Source organism: Oncorhynchus gorbuscha, linkage group LG09, assembly GCF_021184085.1.
Source record: "Oncorhynchus gorbuscha isolate QuinsamMale2020 ecotype Even-year linkage group LG09, OgorEven_v1.0, whole genome shotgun sequence".
NCBI classification, from domain to species: Eukaryota; Metazoa; Chordata; class Actinopteri; order Salmoniformes; family Salmonidae; genus Oncorhynchus; species Oncorhynchus gorbuscha.
In genome coordinates, this window is record NC_060181.1 from 45722600 (window position 1) to 45738085 (window position 15486).

The 15486-nt window shown below is 41.8% G+C and overlaps 1 protein-coding gene across 2 annotated transcripts in view; it reads left to right on the forward strand.

Moving 5' to 3' along the window:
• The window catches only part of LOC124043706 (protein argonaute-3-like), a 35672-nt gene that overhangs the window by 11132 nt on the left and 9054 nt on the right, over positions 1-15486 (forward strand). For both annotated transcript variants that reach the window (XM_046362577.1, XM_046362578.1), the window contains exons 2-10: positions 7786-7957; positions 8131-8251; positions 8377-8585; positions 12175-12311; positions 13877-14011; positions 14279-14366; positions 14561-14708; positions 14955-15074; positions 15328-15471. In XM_046362577.1, coding sequence (XP_046218533.1) covers positions 7786-7957; positions 8131-8251; positions 8377-8585; positions 12175-12311; positions 13877-14011; positions 14279-14366; positions 14561-14708; positions 14955-15074; positions 15328-15471 — 1274 coding nt within the window. The remainder of the gene's footprint in view (positions 1-7785; positions 7958-8130; positions 8252-8376; positions 8586-12174; positions 12312-13876; positions 14012-14278; positions 14367-14560; positions 14709-14954; positions 15075-15327; positions 15472-15486) is intronic.

The window sequence follows — 15486 nt, forward strand, 5'->3', positions numbered from 1 at the left end:
CCTTAAACAAAGTGTTGTTTTTGATTAATAGATTTTTGCACTTTATTTTATTGTATTTCAATCCAATTATATTTTAAAAATATTTCAGTTGAGTGGATGATAGAAAATTGCTATTATTGTTTTTTTCTTTGAAGTAAATTTAGCCCACTTTTGCTAAAATAGAAAATATAGGCTACTGATGGTGCCTTGAATACCGGTTTCTTTCATTTAATGTTCATGTTATGGGGATTTTTATATAAAGGAAATTTGTCTTTTGTGTCTGTTGAAAATTAAAGATTACTGACAGAGCCATAAGAAAATATTGCTTTATTTATCTGATCATATTGGAATATATTTGTTAGGTTTTCAGTAGGTTCAATTAGGTTCACTAGACTATATGCGTCATTTAAAAAATTTTCAATGAACATTCGAACAGTCCGGCCCTCGGCTTGTAGCTAAATTTTTTATTTGGCCCTCCGTCCATTTGACTTTGACACCCCTGCTCTAGGAGATCTTGTTCTTGGAGTGAAAAAGTTATCTTATGAATGTATTACATTTCTTATCCAGCAGGGGGAAACCTTGTAACATAAGTTGTGCATCTATCATGACATGTTTGCCAAAACACAAATGAGATTTCATTAATGAAGTCCTGAAGATATTGCTTTGCATATAGAATTAAATTCTTTATAAAGTATTGGGAAGTTATGTTTCTAAGAACTTTCTATAAGAGTATATTTCTTTATCAAATAGATGTTCCACAGAAGTGGCTTGTGTGGGGAGAAGTTGTGGACATAGTTTCCAGGCTAAAAGGGCTTGTTCATGAAATTTGGACAGTTTGATGGGTAATTTGCTGGAGAATAATTGCACTTCCACAAATTGAAGACCACCCAATTTCATAAAAATATGACAGGGAATGAAGTACCATATAGATTCTGATCTAAGTATACATATTTTTATCCAGTTTACTTTAAAGGTATTGTTGATGTCAATGAAATCTAGTACTTCAAGCCCACCATCAGCTCTTTGGTTTGATATTACAGACTTCTTAAGTTTGCGTTTTATTTTTCCATATAAAGTATAGGAAAGTTTTGGTTGATATCCTTGCTGGTTTGATCAGCTACAAATAGGGATAGCAGGGTAGACAAAGCGTGACAGACCTTCTGCTTTGGACAATAAAACCATTCCAATAATACGTTGGAGCCAGTTATTAAAGGTGGATTTTGTTTACTTTAATCTCTGAGCGAAATTGAGATGTTGACGGACAATATGGTGTTTCACCATGTACACCCTTAAATATTTCACATTGTCTTTCACTGCAATATTCTCAACAGATTGGTAATTTGAGTCATGCAGGGACAATATTTCGCATTATTTAAGATCCAGATCAGATCAGAAGAGAATGATTTCATAATATTAAGTGCAATGGCAACTTGATCCTTGTCTTTTAGAAACAGAGCTGTATCATCTGCTAATTTTGTATTAGTTATTTTTCAAATTATGAAATACCTTTTAATTCAGGGTTGTTTAAAATGTTAGATATTTATTTTAGTTGTAGAATTACTATAAGTGCTGAAATAGGGCAACCCTGGCGTACACTGGTGAATATGAAATATTTGAGATGTGTTACGATTAATCATAATGGAACTATTAATCTCTTTATAAAACATTGATAACAGAGACAAAGTTAGTCCCGAAACCAAGTGTACAATGAATGTATTAGGAATTTGTGTTCAATTGTATTTAAAAGTTGAGGAATAAAATAATAGCCTCTGGGTCAACTGACTCAGCGTAATCAATCAAGTCTAAAACTAACCTAATGTTGCAGCTGATGTGGCGACCTTTCATGAAACCAGTTTGGGTTTCATTAATAAGGTGGTTTAGGCCCATTTAAGTCTATTAGCATATGCTAAAGTTATCCATTTCTAATCTGTATTTAATAATGTAATGGTTCTCCAATTACCTATGAAAAGGATCTTTATCAGGATTTGGTATTAAGGGAATAACCCCTTGTTTTATGGTAGTAATCATCTCACCCGTAGCTAGTCATTCTTGGAACATGTTGAATACTGGTCCCTCTAAATGTTCCCAAAAGTGTCAATAAAATTCCACAGAAAGACCATCTGTTCCAGGTGCCCTTCATAGATTTAAGAGCATCTCTAAATCTCTACAATCGAAAACTCCTCTTCATCAGAAATCATTGGAACATGACCATGGACATGTTTTATAAAATGTTCACATTCAATCCCATTCAAATTTGATTCCTACAGATTTTCACAGAAAGAATACACAAAGTTAGAGATTATCTTTGGGTCTTTACACAAGGTATTGCCAATATTTAAGGGGGGGGGGGGGGTAGCCTAGTGGTTAGAGTCTTGGACTTGTAACCGAAAGGTTGAGCTGACAAGGTAAAGATTTGTCGTTCTGCCCCTGAACAAGGCAGTGTTCCTAGGCCATCATTGGAAATAAGATTTTTTTTTCTTAACTGACTTGCCTAGTTAAATAAATGTAAAATAAAATCAAGACAGAAAGAGATTCTCTTCACAGTTCCTTTTTTTTTCCAGAGCAAAAAATAGCGTGGTTTTTTTCTCACTCTCCTCAACCCATTTTGCTCTAGATCCAATAAAGGCCCCTTTAGCTAAATAAATGTACATTTGATCTAGTTCTAATCGAGATGTATTCAAATCCGTTTCTTCTTCTGTTGAAAGGGTATCCTTTTCTAAGAGAACATTACATTTATTCATAAGCTCATTTTTAAAACATTTTTGCTTCTTTAGTTCCTTACTGCGTGTAATGGTGAATTAGATCTTATCTTGAATTTAAATATTTCCCAGTTACTTCCATGCTTTGGTTCTAAATCATTTGAGTTAAACAATTCTATGGTCAAGTTATGTATGCTCTTGTTAAAGACTGGATCATTTAGGAGTGAATTATTACATTTCCAGTATCCTCAAATGCCACTGGATTTTTCAGAACATTCTAATAATATTATTTTATGATCAGTCAAAGGAGCATGTTTATGTTGACTTCGTGTACATACTGTAAAAGTGGGGGAGAAATGAAAAACGGATAAATTCTGGATCTGATTCGTCATTGACCTATTACACCAGGTGTATTATTTAAGTTAGTATTAAAGAAGCGCCATGTATTGATCACTGTCAGTTTACAGCAAAATGAGACGTACCTATTCTGAGATCTTTGAGCTATTTTAGGTGGAAATCTATCTAAAGAGTATCAGGTGTTTCGTTAAAGTCTCCAGCTATTATAAGCCATGCATTTTGTATTATTGTTCTGCAGCTCAGTAAGCTTATCAGCAAGATCCAAAAATAAAGTCTTATATGAGGAGGAAGAGTTTTACCCATATACAGTTGAAGTCGGAAGAATACATACACCTTAGCCAAATACATTTAAACTCAGTTTTTCACAATTGCTGACATTTTAATCCTAGTAAACATTCCCTGTCTTAGGTCAGTTAGGATCACCACTTTATTTTAAGAATGTGAAGAATAATAGTAAGAGTGACTTATTTCAGCTTTTATTTCTTTCATCACATTTCCAGTAGGTCAGAAGTTTACATACACTCAATTAGTATTTGGTAGCATTGCCTTTAAATTGTTTCACTTGGGTTGCTGGTAGCCTTCCACAACCTTCCCACCATATGTTGGGTGAATTGTGGCCCATTCCTCCTGACAGAGCTGGGATAACTGAGTCAGGTTTTGAAGGCCTCCTTGCTGGCACACACTTTTTCAGTGCTGCCCACACATGTTCTATAGGATTGAGGTCAGGGCTTTGTGATGGCCACTCCAATACCTTGACTTTGTTGTCCTTAAGCAATTTTGCCACAACTTTAGAAGTATGCTTAGGGTCATTGTCCATCCAGAACCAAGCTTTAACTTCCTGACTCATGTCTTGAAATGTTGCTTCAATATATCCACATCATTTTCCCTTCTCATGATGGCATCTATTTTGAGAAGTGCACCAGTCCCTCCTGCAGCAAAGCATCCCCACAACATGATGCGGGCTTCACGGTTGGAATGGTGTTCTTCGCCTTACAAGCCCCCCTCCCTTTTTCCTCCAAACACAACGATGGTTGTTATGACCAAACGGTTCTATTTTTGTTTCATCAGACCAGAGGCCATTTCTCCAAAAAGTACGATCTTTGTCCCCATGTGCAGTTGTAAAACGTAGTCTGGCTTTTTCATGGTGGTTTTGGAGCAGTGGCTTCTTCCTTGCTGAGTGGCATCTCAGGTTATGTCGATAAAGGACTTGTTTTTACTGTGGATATAGATACTTTTGTACCCGTTTCCTCCAGCATCTTCACAAGGTCCTTTGCTGTTGTTCTGGGATTGATTTGCACTTTTCGCACCAAAGTACATTCATTTCTAGGAGACAGAACGCGTGTAATTCCTGTGCGGTATGACGGCTGCGTGGTCCCATGGTGTTTATACTTGCGTACTATTGTTTGTACAAATAAACGTGGTACCTTCAGGTGTTTGGAAATTGCTCCCAAGGATGAAACAGACCTGTGGAGGTCTACAATTATTTTTTGGAGATCTTGGCTGATTTCTTTCGGTTTTCCCATGATGACAAGCAAAGAGGCACTAAGTTTGAAGGTAGACCTTGAAAAACATCCACAGGTACACCTCCAATTGACTCAAATGATGTCAATTAGCCTATCAGAACCTTTTAAAGTCATGACATAATTTTCTGGAATTTTCCAAACTGTTTAAAGGCACAGTCAACTTAACTTAATGACCCACTGGAATTTTGATACAGTGAGTTATAAGTGATATAATCTGTCTGCAATCAACTGTTGGAAAATGTATTGTCATGCACAAAGTAGTTGTCTTATCCGACAGTAGTTGAAAATCGAGTTTTAATGACTCCAACCTAAGTGTATGTAAACTTCTGACTTCAACTGTACATTGCATATAATGAAACAAGCATTGTCTAGTTTTGAAATGAATATAACCCATCTCCCATCTTTGGATGTACATGACTCTGAAATATCACCTCTAAACTTATGAAGCAGTATCATAGTACCAGTTGTGTGGTTAGACCCGTGACTATAATAAACAGTGTTTCCCCATTGTGATTTCCAAACACTAGAATCTGAATCACAATTCTCCTGGAGTAGAATGAAATCTGCATTTAGTTTTTACAAAGTAAAAAGTGATTTTCTTTTAGTTATGTTTCGTAAACCCCTAGCATTTAGAGAGACAATATTTAGTGCATTTTATTCAAAACATTGCAAAACCTGACTAAAATAAAACAAATACAGTTTTGTGAAAAGAATGACTGGTTGAACTAGTAAGCTAGGTAGCTAGTAAGGAAACCTGAGCTTAGAGAAAGAACTGGACTACCCTAAACCGAGGTAGTTATGATCAATATAGTGAACCTGTATTCATTCACAAACCAGGTGATATAAAACGGGGTGAATGTAAAAATGTCAATTTACCTAACTCAGTCATTTAGCTAATGTTTTCATTTGACTTACAAAGAATAGGACATCAATTTTGAGTTAGTGTAGCTATATCCCTGAGCAGTGTTTACAAAACATTCATATTCACTTGACGTCCTGACAATCGATCTTCTTTCCATCGATAAATGCAAAAGGCTCTCTAACCTTCTTCTCTAGCCATTTTTTACCACTGGCCAAAGTTTTTCCATTGCAACAGCATCTCCTGGAGTGAGAGCCTCTTGATGCGTAGTTTATTCTCCATAAGAAACCTGGACTCCTTGGCTTCTTCCAATACGACATCTCTGCAGATTCTCACAGTTTTATTATATTTAGCTTTTATTTAACTAGGCAAGTCAGTTAAACAGTGGGTTAGCTGCCTTGTTCCAAGGCAGAACGACAGATTTTTACCTTGTCAGCTCGGGGATTCGATCTTGCAACCTTCCGGTTACTAGTCCAACGCTCTAACCGTTAGGCTACCTGCCGCCCCACATTGTGAACCACATGATGGTTGTCCGCAGAGATCCGTCATCTCTTTGCTTTCCCAGGCGGTGCACCACGTCGATGACATCTGGGAGCTTGTCTCGAATCCTGGGTGCTACTGTCCCGATGATGTCAATGGTAACGCTCCGTATGCTCTCCCAGTCCTCTTCTCGCATCCCATGCAGTTTCAGGTTCCATCTCCGGCTGTGGCGCTGGACTTCGATGATATGATATTCTGTCGTATTTGGAGATTCACCTGTTGCAGTTTCTGTATTTCAGCTTCAATGGTCAATATTTTTTTTGCTTTGGGTTGACACCTGGTTGAGATGTTGCTGCACAGTGGCTGAGAGAGACTATTGATTTGGAGGTAGTCTCTGTTGTTTTTTTCAATGATTGCCAGTTTCTCAAAGATGGCTTTGGGAATGTCAGGGTTGGTAGAACCATTTTTGACTGCTCTGTATTTGGCTGGAGGGCTCAGCCAGTAGCCAGTACTGTAGGTGGCAGTAGTGAGAATAATTAGAAATTTTGCCTTGAGTTCTGGAAAGTCTTCACGTGGACTGCTAGCATCTGAGGTGATAAGCATCTATTCAGCCATGCCTTGTCCTTTTCGGTTTCTTCTGCCCATGTAGTCGTGTGATCACAGTCTTTTCCAGTCACCTTCTGTTACTTCATATAGGCAAGGTTCAGATTACCCCCCCAAAAAATATTAAATCTTCGAATATTGATCATAATCTTCCTGGTTTATCGAGACATTCGTTCAAATACACCCGCTCTTGGACTCCCTCTTGTTAGAATGGTCTGTGTTACCATGGAGAAGTGGCAAAAACATAGGTGATGTTGGCATGGAAATGACACAGGAGCGAGTGATAAGACACTGGTGGACGCGCCATCACAGACGATCCCACTCCACTACACCGTGCTTCTGGGAGTAGGGTGAAGTTGCCCCTAAATGCTGATCTTGGGTAATTTCCCCCATGAGGCCTAATGGTTAAGTTTAGTATTGGGGAAAGGCAAGCTTATCCTAGATCTGTACCTAGGGGAAACTTAATCCCAGAGCACTTTACTGCAGGGTCCTTCTCTGACCCTAACACAGTGCTATGAACCAGGACAGCCTCACCTTTTCAGTTTCCCCTTTAGACCTAGTCATCTTTTTTTTTCAATTTGAGGTCATAGAGATCCTATAATACATGTTCTACATGTAATTCTACATTTTAAGGTCTACAATATGTGAAGAACATATCCTATTTAACTCATAGGTCAAAAATATGGTTTATTATATTCTTCTTTCCACATGATTTTGATTGGATGTTTTCTGAGAGATGACTCATGACACTATATGAGTGGATGTTATGTCTTCTGTGTGGGTGTCGGAGTAGGTCGTTTACAGCTCATCTGAGTGTGGGTAGTGTGTGGTTTTGTGATGTCATGATTACCGGAGTAGTTTCCGACTAGGCTGTCAATGAAAGTGCTTTGGTAGAATTTGCATAGTGTGGCTGGCACACCCCTACTCTACTCTCATCCAAAGCTTGTGTTTGTCAGTTAGGATAATTCAATGCCTTAACGTGGTGACATTTACCATAAAACTCTGGCCTTTAGTGTCAATGGCTCTGGGGAGGAAAAAAAAACTAGGCTACTCATGACTCCTATTTCATCACCACCTTAAGTGGGATCCCACAATACCCTCACAGCCTTTTTATAACTGCCTTTCGCCACATTATCTACTACTTCCTATCTACAGTTTGATTTTGCTCTTGTTCTCACTTTGTCACACTCTCTCTCTTGATCCCTTTCTTTCCTTCTCCTCCCCCACAACCTCTTTCATAAGTGTTTTTATATTGAGTACTGGCACCCTCTCTCTCTCCCTCTAGGAGATGTTGGGGCCCAGGCCCTGTTCTCAGTGCCACGGAGGCCTGGCTTTGGCACCATGGGGAAGCCTATCAAGCTTCTGGCCAACTGCTTCCAGGTGGATATCCCCAAGATGGACGTCTACCTCTATGAAGTAGACATCAAGCCCGAGAAGTGCCCACGTCGCGTCAACAGGTAAACAGCTGTCTGTCAGTCAGCGTCAATATTCTCAAACCCACACAAACTGGCTGCAGATCTTTCTTGTGATCTCATGAACTGTACTCTGCATCACTTTACCCACTTAAAAGACCAGGGTTATGGAGCAGTGTTGGAGAGATGATATATTTGTCTCTCTGGTGCCCCTATAGGGAGGTGGTGGACTCCATGGTGAAGCACTTCAAGGTGACCATCTTTGGGGACCGAAGGCCAGTCTACGATGGGAAGAGGAGCCTCTACACAGCCAACCCCCTACCAGTCGCCACAGCGGGGGTGAGTTGCGCGCGCACAGAAGATACACATGATAACATTTCTAGTGTAATTTACAATGTTGAATGTCAGATGGGTGTGCTAGTGATACATTGAGTTGCTTGAGCTCCCATATATATTCTCCTCAGGTGGATCTGGATGTCACCTTGCCAGGGGAGGGGGGTAAGGATCGACCCTTCAAAGTGTCCATCAAGTTTGTGTCGCTAGTCAGCTGGCACCTGCTGCACGAGGTGCTGATGGGGCGCACCATGCCTGAGCCCTTGGAGCTGGACAAGCCCATCAGCACCAACCCTGTACACGCAGTGGATGTGGTGCTGCGACACCTGCCTTCCATGAAGTGAGTGACTGCTGCCACCCTAGTGGACAGCACTGGCATACAGATTTATCTATGGTCTGAGGGCCAAGGCGTGTCCACGTACTGTAGAACTGCTATAAAAAAGCTCTATGCTGTGTTTAAAAAAATATTTGATGTTTGGTGTGCAGTTTAAGAGTATATATGTATTTCTATTAGAAGTCGACCGATTAATCGGAATGGCCGATTAATTAGGGACGATTTCAAGTTTTTCTAACAATCGGAAATCGGTATTTTTGCACGACGATTTTGGCTATTTTAAAAAATAAAAAATAATGTACAACTTTATTTAACAAGCCAAGTCAGTTAAGAACACGTTCTTATTTTCAATGACGGCCTAGGAACGGTGGGTTAATAACTGCCTTTTTCAGGGGCAGGACGACAGAATTTTACCTTGTCAGCTCAGGGATTCAATCTTGCAACCTTACTTTTAACTAACATGGTTAGATGATATTACTAGTTCATCTAGTTCATACTAGTTCATCTAGCGTGTCCTGTGTTACATATAATCAATGCGGTGCGCAATCGCGAAAAAGGACTGTCATTGCTCCAACGTGTACCTAACCATAAACATAAATGCCTTTCTTAAAATCAATACACAGAAGTATATATTTTTAAACCTGCATATTTAGCTAAAAGAAAGGTTTGCAGGCAATATTAACCAGGTGAAATTGTGTCATTTTTCTTGCGTTCATTGCACGCAGAGTCAGGGAACAGTTTGGGCCGCCTGGCTCATTGCGAACTAATTTGCCAGAATTTTACGTAATTATGACATAACATTGAAGGTTGTGCAATGTAACAGAAATATTTAGACTTAGGGATGCCATCCGTTAGATAAAATACGGAACGGTTCCGTATTTCACTGAAAGAATAAACGTTTTGTTTTCGAAATTATAGTTTCCGGATTCGACTATATTAATGACCTAAAGCTCGTATTTCTGTGTGTTATTATGTTATAATTAAGTCTATGATTTGATAGAGCAGTTTGACTGAGCGATGGTAGGCACCAGCAGGCTTGTAAGCATTCATTCAAACAGCACTTTCGTGCATTTGCCTGCAGCTCTTCGCAATGCTTCAAGCATTGTGCTGTTTATGACTTCAAGCCTATCAACTCCTGAGATTAGGCTGGTGTAACCGCTGTGAAATGGCTAGCTAGTTAGCGGGGTGCGCGCTAATAGTATTTCAAACGTCACTCGCTCTGAGACTTGGAGTAGTTGTTCCCCTTGCTCTGCATGGGTAACGCTGCTTCGAGGGTGGCTGTTGTCGATGTGTTCCTGGTTCGAGCCCAGGTAGCGGCGAGGAGCGGGATGGAAGCTATACTTTTACACTGGCAATACTAAAGTGCCTATAAGAACATCCAATAGTCAAAGGTATATGAAATACAAATCGTATAGAGAGAAATAGTCCTATAATTCCTATAATAACTACAATTTAAAACTTCTTACCTGGGAATATTGAAGAATCATGTTAAAAAGAACCACCAGCTTTCATATGTTCTCGTGTTCTGAGCAAGGAACTTAAACGTTAGCTTTCTTACATGGCACATATTGCACTTTACTTTCTTCTCCAACACTTTGTTTTTGCATTATTTAAACCAAATTGAACATATTTCATTATTTATTTGAGGCTAAATTGATTTTATTGATGTATTATATTAAGTTAAAATAAGTGTTCATTCAGTATTGTTGTAATTGTCATTATTACAAATAAAAAACATAATTGGCCGCTTAATTGGTATCGACTTTTTTTGGTCCTCCAATAATCGGTATCGCTATCGGCATGAAAAATCATAATCGTCCGACCTCTAATTTATATACCCTTATAGTCCTGAATATACTAGTAGTCTACAATGTATATACATTGCTAAAAAAAATAAAGGGAACACTTAAACAACACAATGTAACTCCAAGTCAATCACACTTCTGTGAAATCAAACTGTCCACTTAGGAAGCAACACTGATTGACAATAAATTTCACATGCTGTTGTGCAAATGGAATAGACAACAGGTGGAAATTTTAATCATTAAGCAAGACACCCCCAATAAAGGAGTGGTTCTGCAGGTGGTGACCAGGCCACTTCTCAGTTCCTATGCTTCCTGGTTGATGTTTTGGTCACTTTTGAATGCTGGCGGTGCTTTCACTCTAGTGGTAGCATGAGACTGAGTCTACAACCCACATAAGTGGCTCAGGTAGTGCAGCTCATCCAGGATGGCACATCAATGCGAGCTGTGGCAAGAAGGTTTGCTGTGTCTGTCAGCGTAGTGTCCAGAGCATGGAGGCGCTACCAGGAGACAGGCCAGTACATCAGGAGACGTGGAGGAGGCCGTAGGAGGGCAACAACCCAGCAGCAGGACCGCTACCTCCGCCTTTATGCAAGGAGGAGCAGGAGGAGCACTGCCAGAGCCCTGCAAAATGACCTCCAGCAGGCCACAAATATGCATGTGTCTGCTCAAACGGTCAGAAACAGACTCCATGAGGGTGGTATGAGGGCCCGACGTCCACAGGTGGGGGTTGTGCTTACAGCCCAACACCGTGCAGGATGTTTGGCATTTGCCAGAGAACACCAAGATTGGCAAATTCGCCACTGGCGCCCTGTGCTCTTCACTGATGAAAGCAGGTTCACACTGAGCACATGTGACAGACGTGACAAAGTCTGGAGACGCCGTGGAGAACGTTCTGCTGCCTGCAACATCCTCCAGCATGACCGGTTTGACGGTGGGTCAGTCATTGTGTGAGGTGGCATTACTTTGGGGGGCCGCACAGCCCTCCATGTGCTCGCCAGAGGTAGCCTGACTGCCATTAGGTACCGAGGTGAGATCCTCAGACCCCTTGTGAGACCATATGCTGGTGCGGTTGGCCCTGGGTTCCTCCTAATGCAAGACAATGCAAGACCTCATGTGGCTGGAGTGTGTCAGCAGTTCCTGCAAGAGGAAGGCATTGATGCTATGGACTGGCCCGCCCGTTCCCCAGACCTGAATCCAATTGAGCACATCTGGGACATCATGTCTCGCTACATCCAACAACGCCACGTTGCACCACAGACTGTCCAGGAGTTGGCGGATGCTTTAGTCCAGGTCTGGGAGGAGATCCCTCAGGAGACCATCCGCTACCTCATCAAGAGCATGCCCAGGCGTTGTAGGGAGGTCATACAGGCACGTGGAGGCCACACACATTACTGAGCCTCATTTTGACTTGTTTTAAGGACATTACATCAAAGTTGGATCAGCCTGTAGTGTGGTTTTCCACTTTAATTTTGAGTGTGACTCCAAATCCAGACCTCCCTGGGTTGATAAATTTGATTTCCATTGATCATTTTTGTGTGATTTTGTTGTCAGCACATTCAACTATGTAAAGAGAAAAGTAGTTAATAAGAATATTTCATTCATTCAGATCTAGGATGTGTTATTTTAGTGTTCCCTTTATTTTTTTGAGCAGTGTATTATATATCTATAGAATAGATTATTTCAAAGAAGATGTATAACCCAATGAAGCTAGATCTTGAACAAAACATGATTAGTAGAGTAATTCAATTCATTTTCTGTCTGTGAAAGGTGACCCTCTTTCTTCTCCCCAGGTACACCCCAGTGGGGCGCTCCTTCTTCTCCGCCCCAGAGGGTTACGACCACCCCCTGGGCGGGGGTAGGGAGGTGTGGTTCGGCTTCCACCAATCGGTGCGGCCCGCCATGTGGAAGATGATGCTCAACATTGACGGTGAGGTCCCTTGACTGTGAAGAACATGGACAATGATTAAAAAATATATTCTTTACTGTTGGCAGGGACTTGTTTCCTTCCATGTTGTCTGGATGATGATGATGATGTAGTAGCTGTGTAGCGTCTCACTCATCAGTCTGTGAGGTCTCAATCAATCAAATGTATTTCTAAAGCCCTTTTTACATCAGCAGTTGTCACAAAGTGCTTATTCAGAAACCAAATCTAAAACCCCAGAGAGCAAGAATTAAAGATGTAGAAGCACGGTGGCTAGGAAAAACACCCTAGAAAGGCAGAAACCTAGAGGGCAACCAGGCTGTGAGAGGTGGATATTATAGGAGTACATGGCCATTAAATCCAGATCGTTCTTCAAGATGTTCATAGATGGCTAGCAGGGTCAAATAATAATCACAGTGGTTGTAGAGGGTGCAACTGGTCAGAACCGCAGGAGTAAATGTCAGTTGGCTTTTCAAAGCTGAACATTCAGAGGTTAAGACAGCAGGACAACAGGTCAGGGTTCCATAGCCGCAGGCAGAACAGCAGAAACTATTAGCAGCACGACCAGGTGGACTGGGGACGGCAACAGCCAAGAGTCATCAGGTCAGGTAGTCCTGAGGCATGGTCCTAAGGCTCAGATCCTCCAGGAGGGGAGAGACATTTTCTGTCTTGATGGGGAAAACTGAGCTGACTACAATGACTGTGCTATGGGCAGACTCCACTAAGCTGGAAATGACTAGGGTTTTAAATTTGTCAGAGCTAATGGTGGGAGGCTTCGGCCGCTCAGACCCCGTAAACGGGTGGAGGACAGACCTGAGAATGCTCGGGCTCTGACTCCGACTCGCTGCTTAGTGGGGAAAACCGGTTGAAAGTCACTGTTGACTGAATGAGCGACACTGGTTAAGACTGCCGGCAGCATTTATTTCCAGAAGCTGTGGAAAAAATGCCCTGCTGCGGGAACTGTGGGGGGGATTTCACACTACTACCTGTACTTACTGGTGGCACAGAATTGCCCTTGCCTAACGATTGCGTCTCGCAACTTGGCTATCCTCACCATAAGGCGATAGTTCTCCTGCATATTATGAGTAGGTCTATAGCGACTGCAATTCGAAGTCATCATTTTACTCAGCTTTTTCGGCTGGTGGAGGTCCTACAGATCCATGTCCAGAAAGTGTCCGGGGCGGAATACTTGGTTGAAAAAAACGTTTAATGAGGACAAAACTAAGACTTTGGTAAATTTGTTAAATACAGAGTTTGATTTAATAGTTATTAAAAGTGTTTGGCTCCTGCCAATTAGCATCAAACAGCACAGAGGCAGCGTGGAAGTGTCTGAGTTGCATCGTGTTTACTTATGTCTTTGATTAGTCCAATTGGAATAGAATTCAGCCTATCCCTCATTTTTTCTTTGGTTGTAAAGCTATCAGAATTGGGTTCCTTAGCTACATTGAAGTCCCAGATTTCGAATGAACCTAATCTTATTCTTACTCTTTGGATTTGGTTGTAGACTATCATAACTTGGATCCTTCCGCATTGAAGTAACTTATTTTCATTTGACCACTTCTCATCTATAGTATCAGCCACAGCGTTCTACAAGGCCCAGCCGGTGATCCAGTTCATGTGCGAGGTCCTGGACATCCACAACATAGACGAGCAGCCCCGGCCCCTCACCGACTCCCACAGGGTCAAGTTCACCAAAGAGATCAAAGGTATGCAGTGATGTCACCACCACCCCAGGCTCGGGAGTGCTAGCACTGCTAGACTCCTTGCATCACTGTTGAACTCCAGGGCTAATGTTTTTGTCATTTTGACTTTGTTTTGGTTGTAGGGATATTGGTAATTGTTTTACTACCTACCAAATTGTACACACCACATGAAAATGTGTTTGCATTGGGCATTGGAAGCCCCTCAAACTATATAATTATAGTTGAATAGTTCCTCACACATATTCCCCTCCTTCCTTTTGTTGTGTCCAGGTCTGAAGGTGGAAGTGACCCACTGCGGGACGATGCGGAGGAAGTACAGAGTGTGTAACGTGACTCGTCGTCCTGCCAGCCACCAGACGTGAGTACCTACACAGAGAGACTGGGGATATGTGTAGTTTAACTCTGACACATTCTCCATTGAGATGAAGTTTATTCCTGGAATAAAAAGCAATCTGTGTCCAGGAAGCCACCCCAAAGAGTTAAACATGAGAACTAGATGAGCACAAAGTCACAAAAACATCAACTCCATGTCCCTCTTCCCCGAACCCCCAGGTTCCCCCTGCAGCTGGAGAATGGTCAGACAGTGGAGCGCACGGTGGCCCAGTACTTCAGAGAGAAGTACAGCCTGCAGCTGAAGTACCCCCACCTCCCCTGCCTACAGGTGGGCCAGGAGCAGAAACACACCTACCTGCCCCTGGAAGTGAGTACCACTGGCTCTTTGTACTTTTGACCAATTATCAACCTCTTTGATTATGTGCATTATTGCTTTGTTTATGGGAGTTTGCGCTCAGCAGCCGTGATCTTAGTCAGCATAAGAAGAGACCTGAGTTATTGTCTTTCATGTGGTCAGGATCAACTCAGGGCCCTAAGCATAAAACTGTACCAGTTCTGCTCCCTCTACTGTATTAAGTTACTTTAACTCACATTCCTATGTGTCTCCTTGCAGGTGTGCAACATAGTAGCTGGCCAGCGCTGTATTAAAAAACTCACTGATAACCAGACGTCCACCATGATCAAAGCCACGGCCCGCTCTGCCCCAGACAGACAGGAGGAGATCAGCAGGCTGGTGAGTACTATCTATAGCGCCCTTGAATGACTGCGAGGTGTTACGACTACTGAGTGACATGTCTTTATAATTCATCTTACTAATTGATATAGCACTTTTCCAGATACTCAAATGACTTACATACTGTAGTAAGGGGGAAACTCGTCTCAGCCACCACCAATGTGATGCACCTGCTTAAGTTATCATCTCACTCCAAACTCCGTCCTACCCCTCTATCCTCCTCTTCTCTCATTCACTCCAACTCTGTATCCAGGTGCGGAGTGCGAACTATGAGGCGGACCCGTTCGTCCAGGAGTTTCAGTTCCGCGTGCGTGACGAGATGGCTCAGGTGACGGGCCGTGTGCTGCCGGCCCCCGGGCTGCAGTACGGCGGCAGGGCAAGCTTGGAACACTTCATGGTACCTACCCTTTAA